General features: G+C 42.9%; 1 protein-coding gene across 7 annotated transcripts in view; it reads left to right on the forward strand.

The window, feature by feature from the left end:
* The window catches only part of LPP (LIM domain containing preferred translocation partner in lipoma), a 692,945-nt gene that overhangs the window by 345,319 nt on the left and 335,003 nt on the right, over nucleotides 1-12,623 (forward strand). For all 7 annotated transcript variants that reach the window (XM_027848882.1, XM_027848884.1, XM_027848888.1 and 4 more), the window contains one exon: nucleotides 3,427-3,549. In XM_027848882.1, the coding sequence (XP_027704683.1) occupies nucleotides 3,427-3,549 (123 nt within the window). The remainder of the gene's footprint in view (nucleotides 1-3,426; nucleotides 3,550-12,623) is intronic.

Raw genomic sequence — 12,623 nt, forward strand, 5'->3', positions numbered from 1 at the left:
TTTCTTTCTTTCTTTCTTTCTTTCTTTCTTTCTTTCTTTCTTTCTTTTTCTCTCTCTCTCTCTTTCTTTCTCTTTCTCTTTCTCTCTCTCTTTCTTTCTTTCATGAGGCAATTGGGGTTAAGTGACTTGTCACACAGCTAGTGAGTGTTATGTGTCTGAGGTTGAATATGAACTCAGGTCCTCCTGACTCCAGGGCCGGCGCTCTATCCACTGTGCTACCTAGCGGCCCCCAGAGCCCAACTTCTGGCTGCTGCCGCCATGCTAGACAGACTCCAGGTATGGACTCAGGTGCCAGTTGTGTCTGCAAAACCCTAATCTGCAGGGGCTCATCCTCTGCCTGGTCCGGCTCTGGGCCGGGGCTCATGGATTTTTCCTCAGCACCGTTTCCAGGGAGGGGAACGTTGGTTTGGGTGAAATGTTCCCCTTGCAGCTGCTCCTCACAATTCACTAGAGATTCTGACTCTGACAAAGCACCGCAAGCCTGGAGACTTGCTGTCCTTCCCTCTTTGGGCTGCCAGTGGAAGGCAAGCTGAGGAAAGTCCCCCCGAATCCCCTCCCTGCCGCAGCATGGCAGCCTCTCCGGAGGCTCCTAGGACCCCCTGTTTTCCATTGCCCGTTTCCCAGCTGAGATTGGGGGAAAAGAGGCAGAATCTTGGCCAGGAGCTCCCAACTGAGAGAGAGCAGGTTTCACCCTTCCCATTGATTCCTCAGGATCCAAGCTGGAATGGTTTTCTTCCCCATTTGTCAGGCTGAAAGGTAGTAGAGAAAGGGCTGTGGACCAGGAGTAAGAAGAAAATTGCCAGCCCTCCCTCCCTTTTGGTTGTTAGCTGAGGGACCCCAGGCAGGCCGCTGGCCTTCTCTGGCTCAGTTTCCTACTTGTCCCATTGGGTGGTTGGATTAAGTCATCCTTTGTGACTGTGTGAGTTCATGTCCCACCTCCTCCTTCTCACCATCACTTCCTCTCATATTGAGCAATATTGGAAATGGGCATCTGTGTAAATCATCAAAAGAATGTGAAATTCAACAGGCAATTCCAGTCTCTCTCAATGGCAACCTTGTTCACATCTTTGAATCTATAGCTCTCCTCCCTGAGTATGATTCTTAGCTGGGAGTAAGCTCTCGACCTCGCCATTTCTTGGCCATTGGGATGGGCAGGCTTCATTAAATGCCAGGTTTATAGGGCTGTGCACTAAAGATGGAAGGACATTTTTTCCAATCCTCTTATTTTATAAATGGGGAAACTGAGGCCAAGAGAGGTTAAGTGACTTGCTCAGTTTGACACAATTAGTAAGAAGTAGCACTGAGATGCCTTGGATTTTAACTCAGGTTGTCTAACTCCAAATCTGTTTTTTTTCCCCCAATTCTCCTATATTGTCTCCCATATACCAGATGATATTTTGGAATCCTAGAGCTGGAGGGGGCTTGGAGCTTATTCTGCCTATTTGGCTACTCAGTGATCCACCCAATCCTTGACAGGTAGTCATACAGCCTCTCCATCTCCACTGATCTCCCCTTCCTACATGGCAAGGCTGTCTGTCGTGTTTTGTTGCGACTCTTTGTGAGCTCATTTGGGTTTTCATAGTAGAGATACTGGCGTGGTTTAGTGTTACATTTTGCAGCAGATATAATTTGGAAGTTCTCCCATATATCCTCCTCATTCTCACATGGCTGTGGTCTGTTGGGACTTCTCTCGCTTCTCTTCCATGTCTGAGGAATTCCTCATAGAGAAGTCTCATCATTTTGTAAGATCCAGTCAGCTTTGGTGCTCATGCATCATCACTACCCTCTGTCCCTCAGATTGTAGGGCAGACCATGAATTCCAGAATCATCATTGAAGGAGGGGTCCTTGGTCCAAGACAGCTCCTCATGCCCCACTGGCTGCCCTGCTTGGGATTTCTCTGATTTCCACCATGCCCTGCCATTGGGTGCCTCCCTCTTGTTTTTGTATGTTCTGTTCCACCATTAGACATTAGATTGTAAGCACCTTGAGGGCAGGGATTATCTTTCTTTTTGTATTTATTTCCTCAGGTGCTTGGCATGTAACAGGTACTTAAATGTTTATTGACTGACTGACTGACTGACCATGTATTATATTTGAAATATTTTTCCCTATGTCTTTCATCTCTCAATGTTCTCCCTCTTTGCTTTCACGTAAGTGTGCATCTTCATGAGGACTTGTCATCCATGCCTAGGAGTTTTGGAATACTTGGGGATAGTTTTCTTTTAATTTGAACGTCAAGTGTATTCTGAGTCTATTCAGCAATTCGTGAATAATGCCCTTACCAAAAAATCCTTCAGGGGCAGTTTTAGGCTCCCCAGCCTAAGAAGACATAGATTCAGAGCTCAGAGCCTTTAGACAGTGGTAGCCTGAATAATCAGTCCGTGTCCTGATGATTGCATGTTAAAGGAAATGAAGATATTCAGTCTGGGGAAGAAAAGCCTCAGAGAGGGGTGGGCATGAGAATGTTTTAAAGTACTTGAAGATCTTTGGCCCCCAGGGACAGAAAGAGGAGCCATGGGTGCAAGTTTCAGACATACAAATTTGGGATTGGGGTGTGTGTGTGTGTGTGTGTGTGTGTGTGTATGTGCGCGTGCACAGATAAACAGATGAGCAGATAGAGGACTTATACCTATGATTTCATTGATATGGGCGAGCCCAGCTGAGTAAATATCCTCTACCAATTCAGTTCAGCATCCATATCCATAATAATAATGGTAATATGTTTGTGTTCATGTTATGTATGTATGTACATATTTTTTTCCCTTAAAATAAGCTTTATTGGTGTTTTTGGTTTCTATATCATTGGTGGTATCTCAAGTCAAAATGAACCCTCTCTTAGAACCAAGAAATGCTGAAATTTGCTCCTTTTGCTTAGTAGGTCCTAGCCTCATCTTTCATTGACAAAGCGCGGCAAGTGTTGTGATCTGATTCAGGATCCTGGAACAATGGCTTTGTCACCCCACCCTAGTTCTGCCACCAACTAACTGAGTGAGCAGACTATCTTCTACTATTGAATGTGCTCATTGGCACCCGTTCCTCCCATAGCAGAGGAAAACTGGGCATTTGGAGTGAGATCATAAATGGGAAAATGTGCTTTTTTTTAATTGAAAATACGTCAAGAACCTTGCATCAATCGATAAATCAGCAAGCGTGTAATAAATGCCAGCCTGTATGCCACACTCTGCTAGTTCCTGCGGAGACAAACACAGACATGCAGTGATAGTACCTGCCCTCAAGGAATTTGCATTCTATAAAGGGAAACAACATTAACATCTGTAAGAACAAAATCAACAAAAAGGGATTTAGTAGATGTGTGTGTTGGGGGGGGAGGGTAAATTGGGACATCAAAACGACATTCCTGATTTCATTCAAACAAGCCAGCAACTACAATGCTTTTCTTGACCCTTGGGTTCCTCCTTTTACAGGTGAATCCTGGGAGCAAGACCCTCGAAGAGCGTCGCTCCAGTTTGGATGCAGAAATCGACTCTTTGACCAGCATCCTGGCAGACCTAGAGTGCAGTTCCCCTTACAAGCCGAGGCCTCAGCAGGTAGGCATTCAACTATCCTCTTTGGGCTGTTCTCAGTTACCAAAAATCAGTCAACCATGAGTTTGCTGATTGGAGAGAAAGGGGGGAAAAACATCAATTTTCCAGCCTTTTAATTTTATTGATTGATTTTCCTCTAAGGGCAAAGGAGCTAAGTTAACATTTTATGTATCATCCACATGCACAAGGGATGCTCTTATAACATGAGTAATTGCCTTGGGGATGATGGGAAGATAAACAGCATGACCTCACTCCAGTCTGGGTGGCCTTCAGTATGCAGTTATCCACCTGATGAAAAAAAATACATATATTCGACATCAATGATGTTGCTGTTTTGTTGACTATTTCACACGTTATCCCATATTCGCAAGTGATGATGCAAATGGGGCCCTGGACTTCCCATCTTTTCTCTGGTCATACCTTCTATGTCAACCTTTCAATGAAGGCATTTTTATACTATCTCCTGCATACCCAGCCACCTTGTCTTTTTCTCCACTCACAAAGACTTTCGGTATCCATTCTAGACTTATCACTGGGCCACTGGAGAAATACCTTATGGAACCAAGTAACTGAGTCCACCTCACCTTTTCAGTAGGGCCAGTGAAAGCCAGGGAACTCAACCACCTCTGAAAACATGCCAACAGCACCTAGAGTACTTGAGTTCAATATCACTGTTCTATAGGTTTATTTCTATCCTCTATTCAGTTTTTTGACTTTTTACTCCATCTATGGTCATCGAGTGTGCCAACTGGATAGAGTGTTGGAATGGGAGTCAGAAAGAGTTGAAATCCTGACCCCATCTCTGCCTGTACGACTGAGTAAGTCACTTCATCTGCCTTACTTCCATTTCCTCACCTGTCCAATGAAGGGATTGAACTTGATTCTCAACTCTTTTCTTGCTGCTACAAACCTATGATCCTTTGCTCTTTGTACCATTTTACTGGATGGAATTTGAGTGAAACTCAGCAGTTCTGTCCCCAAATGCTTATCTTCTAAAAGCCAGTATTTGTTAGCTCAATAAACCCTAGATACTTTTTCTTGAGCAATTTCCTTTCAAGTTTTAGATTCCCATGAACTCTAAGGATATTCTACTCTTCTGTCATCATTCACTATACCCCTTAACAGAGCTTTAATTCAGAGTCTCTGCCTACACATGCCCCTCAGAAACTATCAGGTTGTATTGAGAACATAAATTCATTCCCTTTTGGAACAAATAAACTCATCTCATACTTAAACCCTGGAAGGTTTGCCATTAACACTGTAAACACAGAGTCCAGATTTACAGTTTTTCATAAGTGGATATCAGCAAAGGATATCAGCTCTGGCATGATCCCCCTCCTTTGGGATAATAGTTTCCTGCCACTCTCTAGAAGATGCTCTCTCCCACAAAGGAAGTGCAGTGAGATCACCAGACTGCTAGTAAAACTCACTTAAATTAGAACATGCAGGAAATGGCAAAGGGGGGGGGGTGTTCTTTCTCCATGGCTGTTCTCTATTTAGGAATGAAAGGAAGATGCTTCCTCACTTTCCTTTTGCCATAGTTGGGCACGGAGGAGTGAGGGAGTTAATGGTGGAGTGTCTTTTTTTTTTCCTGAATTATCTCTGCTCTGGTGGATTTGAATTAGATGTGTTAATATTTATTGGCTCACATAATTATATGCTGTAAGGGCAATAATTGCCCACACAGAATATTAAAAATTTGTGCCATGAGATGATGACGTCTGGGTAAATGTGTCGCGTTGTAATTAAAAGGGACTTGAAAAGTCCTAGAAAGGTTTCCTGTTAATGCGTATCTTTGATGTTTCCTTTTTTGATCCACAGAACATCTCAAAAAAGGGTGAGTCACCTGACTACTTAAAGACAAGAGAGTGGGGCTAAAATTTCTCATTAGAAAAGTGTTTGTGCTATAAAGCATCCTGTACTACTGGTGTGCTTTGATATTATCGGTTCAGTGAAAAGTGGGCATTTGTAGGAGTGGACCAAGGGCCAGACCATCCACATGACCATCCATCATGCCCAAGTACTCTAACAGATATTGTTGCTCTGGGTTCTCTCTCCAGTGCCAACATCTGACCATTGTGCCATCATCCCATACAACTCTTGTCCATGTACTTCCCTAGTTTTGTGGTTGGTGGAAAGGCCGAGGGGGGTCTGCTCCCCCCCATTGGGTTAGGGGCACGATTCACTTATGTTTGACATCAAGTCAAGTCAACAAGCATTTCTGAAATTCTTACTCTTGTGTCCCAGGTACTATGACCAATGCTGGGGGGGGGGGGGGGCATATTAGTGACCAAGGAGGGCTCGATATCATGTAAAGAGAAGGTGTTTGGCTAGGATGTTTCTGGTAGCGATATACTAGAGAAGGGGCAGTCTTTATCAGATTTTACCTTGGGGGCAAAGCATGAAGGAATGAAAGCTTTTATTGTTTATTACATGAAAAAAAGAGTGTCTTTTACATGCCAAGTCCCATGCTACCCGCTGTGGAGCTTGCATTCTGATATCTCTAATGTAATTTAAGTACTTTCTTCAGGGATGTTCAAGGAAGGGAGTTACAATCTAGCACAATGCCTGGCACAAAGCCTATTGACTTGGTTTGACGTGACTTTGCAAGTCACCAAGATGGCGAGTAGAGCCATGGGGTCATTGTTTGATACTAATCTTTTGTTGATGTTCATGGCCATCTATTGAAATCCCCTTGCTAATCCAGTCTTAATTATCATGTATCGGAAGGGCCCTCTGTTCTCCTTAGGCCCCACGGAAACTCCCAACCTGTGTGGAAGAACATTGATAGGTGCAGACCCCTTATAATTTGCAGTGGCCCCTGTAGTAATAATGTCCTCTTTTTATTAAATTGATTTTCTATGACTTACCCATTTTCCAGTGAGGAAACATATTAAAGGGTCAGTAGACATGATCCAAATCTACACATTGCATCTGAGGTAAAATAGTGTCTCCTATACCCACTAAACTCAGCCCTAGAAAGAACTTAAGCCACAAAAATGGGTAGGGATTGTGAAACATCTTGCCCTGGTCAGAGGATTATTTTTTTATCTTTTTTTTTAGGGGCTTCCCTGTAGAGATCATTCATTGGCATCTATATCTTGGAAGGTCTGTGTGTGAGCAGGCCCCAGAAGTGAACAGTATGGGAAGAGAAAGCTGGATTGCCTTAGGGAGATGATTTGTTAATGATACCCAAGTTTCCTTCCGAAATTAAGGCCCATCTTTTTAGTACCAATATTCTTCCAGCATATTTGTATGGCTATGAAATATTCAACACAGTAGTCTTCAATGAATTGGAAATAAAACTTGCCCAGAGGCCCTTGGGAAGGCATACACAGGTTGGGCATGAACATCCTTCCAAACACTGGAAACTAGAACTTGTGAAGGAAGATGGTGTAGGAAGAATGTCTATATGAGCATGGAAAAGCAGAACAAAAGATACAGTGGTCAGATTTTGAGTGAGGGGTAACCGCTGGGCATCTTCTGTGCTCCAGGGGGATTTTCTAGATGTTACTAGAATGCCCAGAAGCCCTTTGCTAGGCTCGCTGGACTCCCTGTGTTGAACATATGGGAAGATCTGGACATGAGTTGTTTGCATAGAACGGGGCAAGTGATGGGTGCTCAGCAGTGAGTGGCATCTTTGGTAGGAGTGCCCTCAATAGCAAGGTTCCTCATGTAGGAGACTCTTTCAGAGCAGTGCGATGACCAGCCTTGCTTCTAGGCCTGTTTTGCTTATGCCTGTCTTTGAAATTGGTGAGGCTGCCATAACTCTGACAGTGCATGCCAGCGAGACTATCTGCCAGAGTGCACCTAGAGGCAGCGTCCTCAGAGACTACCATAGCTCCTGCTCTTTTTGGTGAGATCTTTAGACTACATTGACTCCTGCAGGCAGACAAGCCCAGGCTATGCAGCTGCTAACAAAGCTGAGAGAGCTGAGCCAGGCTTGGCGAAGAAACTCATTGCCCAAGTCCTGACGCTTCCTTTGGTGAGAGAAGGTGAGATCTAGAAAGAGCTGGGAGGAAGCACCTGTCAGCGTTTGCTAGGGAGGTGACTACGTCACTGGCCCTCACCCCTAACAATCACTAGGCCTGAGATCACACCAGTTCTTTCTGAGCCTCAGTGTCTTCATCTGTCCAGCAACAATCACAATAAAACAACTTCACTTATTAATATTGTGATCTAAGGTTTGCGAAGTCCTTCAAATATTCACTTATTTTCTCCTCACAACAACACTGTGAGGTAAGTGCTTTTGTTACCCCTATCTTAAAGTTGAGGAGCCTGAGGAAGATAGGGGTAAATGACTTTCCAAGGCTCACATCTTTAGTAATTGTCAGAGGCTGGATTTGAACTCTTGTCTTCCTGATTCCAGGCCCAGTGCCCTTTCCATGATACCACCTAGCTACCAATTTTACTCTACACCTGCTTGTGTAAACCTTGCTACCTCAGTATGAGCTAGTAGCCTTACTTGGTGTTTCTTCTGTTATCACTTTGTCTGTGGCTCCTTGAATTCATCTGAAACCTATTCTGGAAGGTACATAACATGTGTATTCAAAGGATTTAGAACTGGAAGGAGCCTTATAGATCCTTTAAGTCTAACCAAGTAATTTTATAGATGGGGAAACTGAGGCCCAGGGAAGGCATATACTTTCTGTAGGTTCCAAGATAGAATATGGAAGGTCTGAATACCAACCCAGAGCTCTTTCCACAGCATACTGCTCACCTTGCCTACTGAGGAACAGATTTTCATTTATTTATTTAGTCTAAAACTAGTGGCTTCATGAAGGAAGGGTTTCTTGTCCATGCCTCCGGTTTCCAAGTAGACAAGTTCATTGGAGACTATGACTTGAAATTTTATGGGGAAGGGTTCCAGAGTCTCTAATTTTATCTTGTTCATCTTTTTTGGAGCGTCCCTTAGCACCCCAAGTCTCCTGGACCATGGAGGTTCTTGGCAATTTCCCAGATATTCTGTCGACTGGGTTGGTGGGTTGGTCATGGTCTAGCAACACAGTTTCCTTTCCTCCGCAGCCAACACAATAGACATTGCCCTTCTTCTCCTTCCTGCCCATGGATTTCCTGTCGTTAATTCCCTGCTTAATTCATATTACTCCACCTTTGGAAGCTGCTCCTTGAGTGGGGTGGGATAATTTCTGTATCAAGAGACTCTCTGAGACTTTGCTTTCGGAGGGACCGCCTTCTACCTTTTCTCAATGGCAGCAACATGGGATTTCTACCATACCTGCATCCTTCCACAAATGTTCTCTTACCATAACAAGAATACAGGGGAATTCAAGGACGCAATGCCCATATTCTTCTGTCAGGAAGTATTAGTGGGGCTACCATTTCATTGTTATGAAACAGTATCTTTTCCATCTGGGACTTTTTCAGCATTGGCTAGTTGAGTATTTCATAGTCTAGACCCCACCAAATAATCGTGCAGTGTGTGTGTGTGTGTATGTGTGTGTGTGTATGTGTGTGTGTGTGTATGTGTGTGTGTGTGTGCATGCATATGTGTGTATGTAAGGTGGAATTACGAATAAATGAATATGGAAAGTCCAAGCAAATGGCCTAGCAAAGGAAGTTTCTAGTTCAATACAAACATGCTAGCACATGAAACAGCCTCTATAGATAAAGAAACTGAGACTGGGAATAATAAAACGACTTGGTCAGCATCATCAACTAGTAAGTATCTGAGGCAAAATTTGAATTGAAGTCTTCCTGACTCCACGCTCTGCACACTCTCCTATATACCACTAGGCTTGATTCTATTCTTGTCACTTCTTCGTTATGGAGGCCAGATGCCATGGTGTTCCCAAATGGACCTTGATTCCAATGTTGACTGACATAATTGGTTGACAATATTGTAAAGTCAGATGATCAAAAATATCCCCACTTTTTACTGCATTTGAAAGGACAGTGGCAACAGACACATGTCTATGTTCAATTGGACCTATTGTGAAGTCTGACAATTCAAGCTTCCAACTCCTAGCAGCAAGACAGTGGAAAAAGAGGTGAGAACAAAAAGACTTCTAGTAGTTGCTCTGCCTGTCATTAATTGAGTGGCCTTCAACAGAGAGACATGATGCAAGGGAAATTAGCAAACACATCTTTTGTTCTTCCTAATACAACCATTCCCACCACATCATGCACTCACGTGTAGTCACATTCCTTCCTCAGGAGATTCAGACTTTCTTATCTCTACTGTCTTAGGAATTGAAGGCAATTCCTCAATAGAAGCCAAGAATTTTCCCAAGTATGACGGTCAAAGGGTATGTCTCTTTTCAAGGCTACTTCATTTTTGAATATTGCCTTGTTTATAAAGAGAAAACTATATCTTCAGTATGGTGCAATGCCTGGATTCCAGTGGTAAGGCTACTTTTCTTGAAATCTGTCCTACTGGGTGAAGTCCTCGCCCCGAGGGCAATGGGTGTTGACTGATAGCTCTTGATATTACCCAGAATGACAGGCCAGGCCAACCCTCAACCAAGTCATTAGGTAATTGTAGATCCTTTACCCTCAGGTCCTTAGAATCCCTTTTTATTTCACCAGAACACTTTAGGCCCAGAAGAACTTGGTCTGGCTCTTTTGAACATGAGTAACCCTAATAAAATGATTTATTTATATTAATCCTTTAAATGCGATGGTTAGTCAGCCAGCTCGTTTGGTACCTAACTGCCTAAGCATTGGCTTTGCTTTGTGGGTGCCAGCCCTAACCTCAATCATTTCAGTCCCAATTGAGTCATTCATGGATGGGGCCTCATTTTAAAATCAAGTCTGTGTAATGGTTTCTGGTGTGTGCTATTTGTTGAAGGGCATTTATTAGGAATTAATGTGGCCTAAGGACTTAGACACCATGTAATCAGAGTCAAACACAGTGGGGTCCCATGGCCTCTCTCCTTTGGTGCATGGTGTTCTAGTTTGCTGAATCTGGGAGAAGCTCTGGGGGTGCTGCAGGGGTGATTAATTTGTAACTAATTTTTTTAATATTTCATCACCTTCTTGTGTAATCAAAAAGAGTGGAATAAAACTCTTCTGATCTGCTTCCACCATGCTAAAAATGAGAACTTGGTTGTTTTGGGGGCAGGTAGAGAAAAATACTTTGGGGATGCTGCTGCTTCAGGCTGCCCCTCAGCCTTTGTCCTCTCTCTTTTATCTGAGTGACCCTGATCAGGGCTGAGCTTCCAGGCATTATTGAGAAAAATGCTAAATTCATGTTGCTCAGCACCCTTGTTGCTCACCAGCTACCTGCTTTGAATCTGGGAGTCACCTGTGTAATCCTTTGAGGCTTCAAGGGACCCCAGGGTAAACTGGAGTAAAATCAGAATAAAGGAAGCTGGGAAAATGGAAATCTCTGATTCTTGCTAAGGTCCAAAATTAGGGGCCCTGGCCAGTTATGAATGGCTCTACACCTGCCAGAAAATGTTGCCATAAATAACAAACTCTGGGGTATGACTCAGAGGGAATTACGCACACAGGCCATTGTGGATGATCACAGTGAGTATGTGTGTGTGTGAGAATTTTTAGAATGGATTTAATTGACTTTCCCCAGAAGTGAGAGGGCAGGAAGTACCTTTTCTCTTCTTCCTCCTTCCCACCTCCAGGGACAGAGGAGTTTGAGTCTAAAATGCAGCCATTAAAATCACCGTGGAACACTGAGTTTCATTAAAATGACCATGTCTGTAGGAGGGTGCTTGGGAAGTTGGAACTCTCTGCGGCAGAGTTTGCTTTGAAATTCCACCATGTGCCACATACATGTGAGGCTTTCCTGTATTCAAAAAGACGTGGCGATGTCAAGGTGGGGCAATGTAGTCATTGTCAAATGGCTGTAGGTAGTCCCAAGGCACATAGGAAAAGTATAATATGTACTTACCTTATCACATAATATAATATGATATAATATAACATAATGTGATACATGACATGATTTTTACATAATATGTATAACATGATATCATGGCATCATATGTCATCATGTGCCTTGATGTGATGATATGATGTAGAATATAGAGTGTCTTTAGAGTCTTAAATTTTAATAGCTTAAAAAACAAAAGCTTTAATTGATTAAAACTACAGTAAGACTTTTGTTTTTGTTTTTGTTTTTAGTTTTAGGTGATTGGGGTTAAGTGACTTGCCCAGGGTCACACAGCTAGTAAGTGTCAAGTGTTTGGTCTGAGGCTGGATTTAAACTCAACTCCTCCTGACTTCAGGGCCGGTGCTCTATCCACTGTGCTACCTAGCTGCCCCTACAGTAGAACTATTTGAACACCCCAAATAATTAGTACTATGCTTGAAATATATAAGGGGCTTAAGAAATGTTTGATGACTCTAATATAATATAAAGTATGACATGATATGAAATCATATAATCAAGTTTGATAGGATATAATGTAATACAATACAGCATAATACAATGTCATGTAATGTAAGTACATGTTCACACATGAATGTGAAAGGATTGCCATATGTAAAGAGAATCTCTCTTCTCAGCTTGGGGGAGAAGAAAGGGAGGGAGGGAGGAGAGAGAGAGAGAAAGAAAGAGAGGAAGAGAGGAGAAAAAGGAGAGAGAGAGACAAAGAAAGAGAGAGAAGAGAGGAGAGAGGAGAAAGAGAGAGAGAGAAAGAAAGAATATGAATCACATCTTTCCCGCTCTGGATGAGCCCTGGCCTCAAAACTCTCATTGATCACTTACTATGTAATAGACCTTGAACAGCTCACTTGACTTCCCTGATCTCTCATCTATAAAATAAACGACCTGGTCTAGGAGGTCTTCTGCAGCTCTAGATACATAATCCAAAGATCCTGCTATCATTCACTGTGGCTCAATTTGTGAAAACTTGCTGAGGCCTTGATTTTGTCATGATTGGATGATGCTTGAGTAAATCAGTCAGCTCCATGATGGGGTTTTAAAAGTTAAAAAATAAAAGCTGCCTGGTTGGTTCACTGTGAGCAGATTCTTTTTGGAAATGATTAGCCCTATCTCTACTTAGAGGTACACATGGCATTGCAAAATTAAAGCATTTTTATGTTTGAATGCCTTCCTTCCTTCCTTCCTTCCTTCCTTCCTTCCTTCCTTCCTTCCT

The sequence above is a fragment of the Vombatus ursinus genome, unplaced genomic scaffold (assembly GCF_900497805.2).
Source record: "Vombatus ursinus unplaced genomic scaffold, bare-nosed wombat genome assembly UNPS02006874.1, whole genome shotgun sequence".
In the NCBI taxonomy this organism is placed as follows: domain Eukaryota; kingdom Metazoa; phylum Chordata; class Mammalia; order Diprotodontia; family Vombatidae; genus Vombatus; species Vombatus ursinus.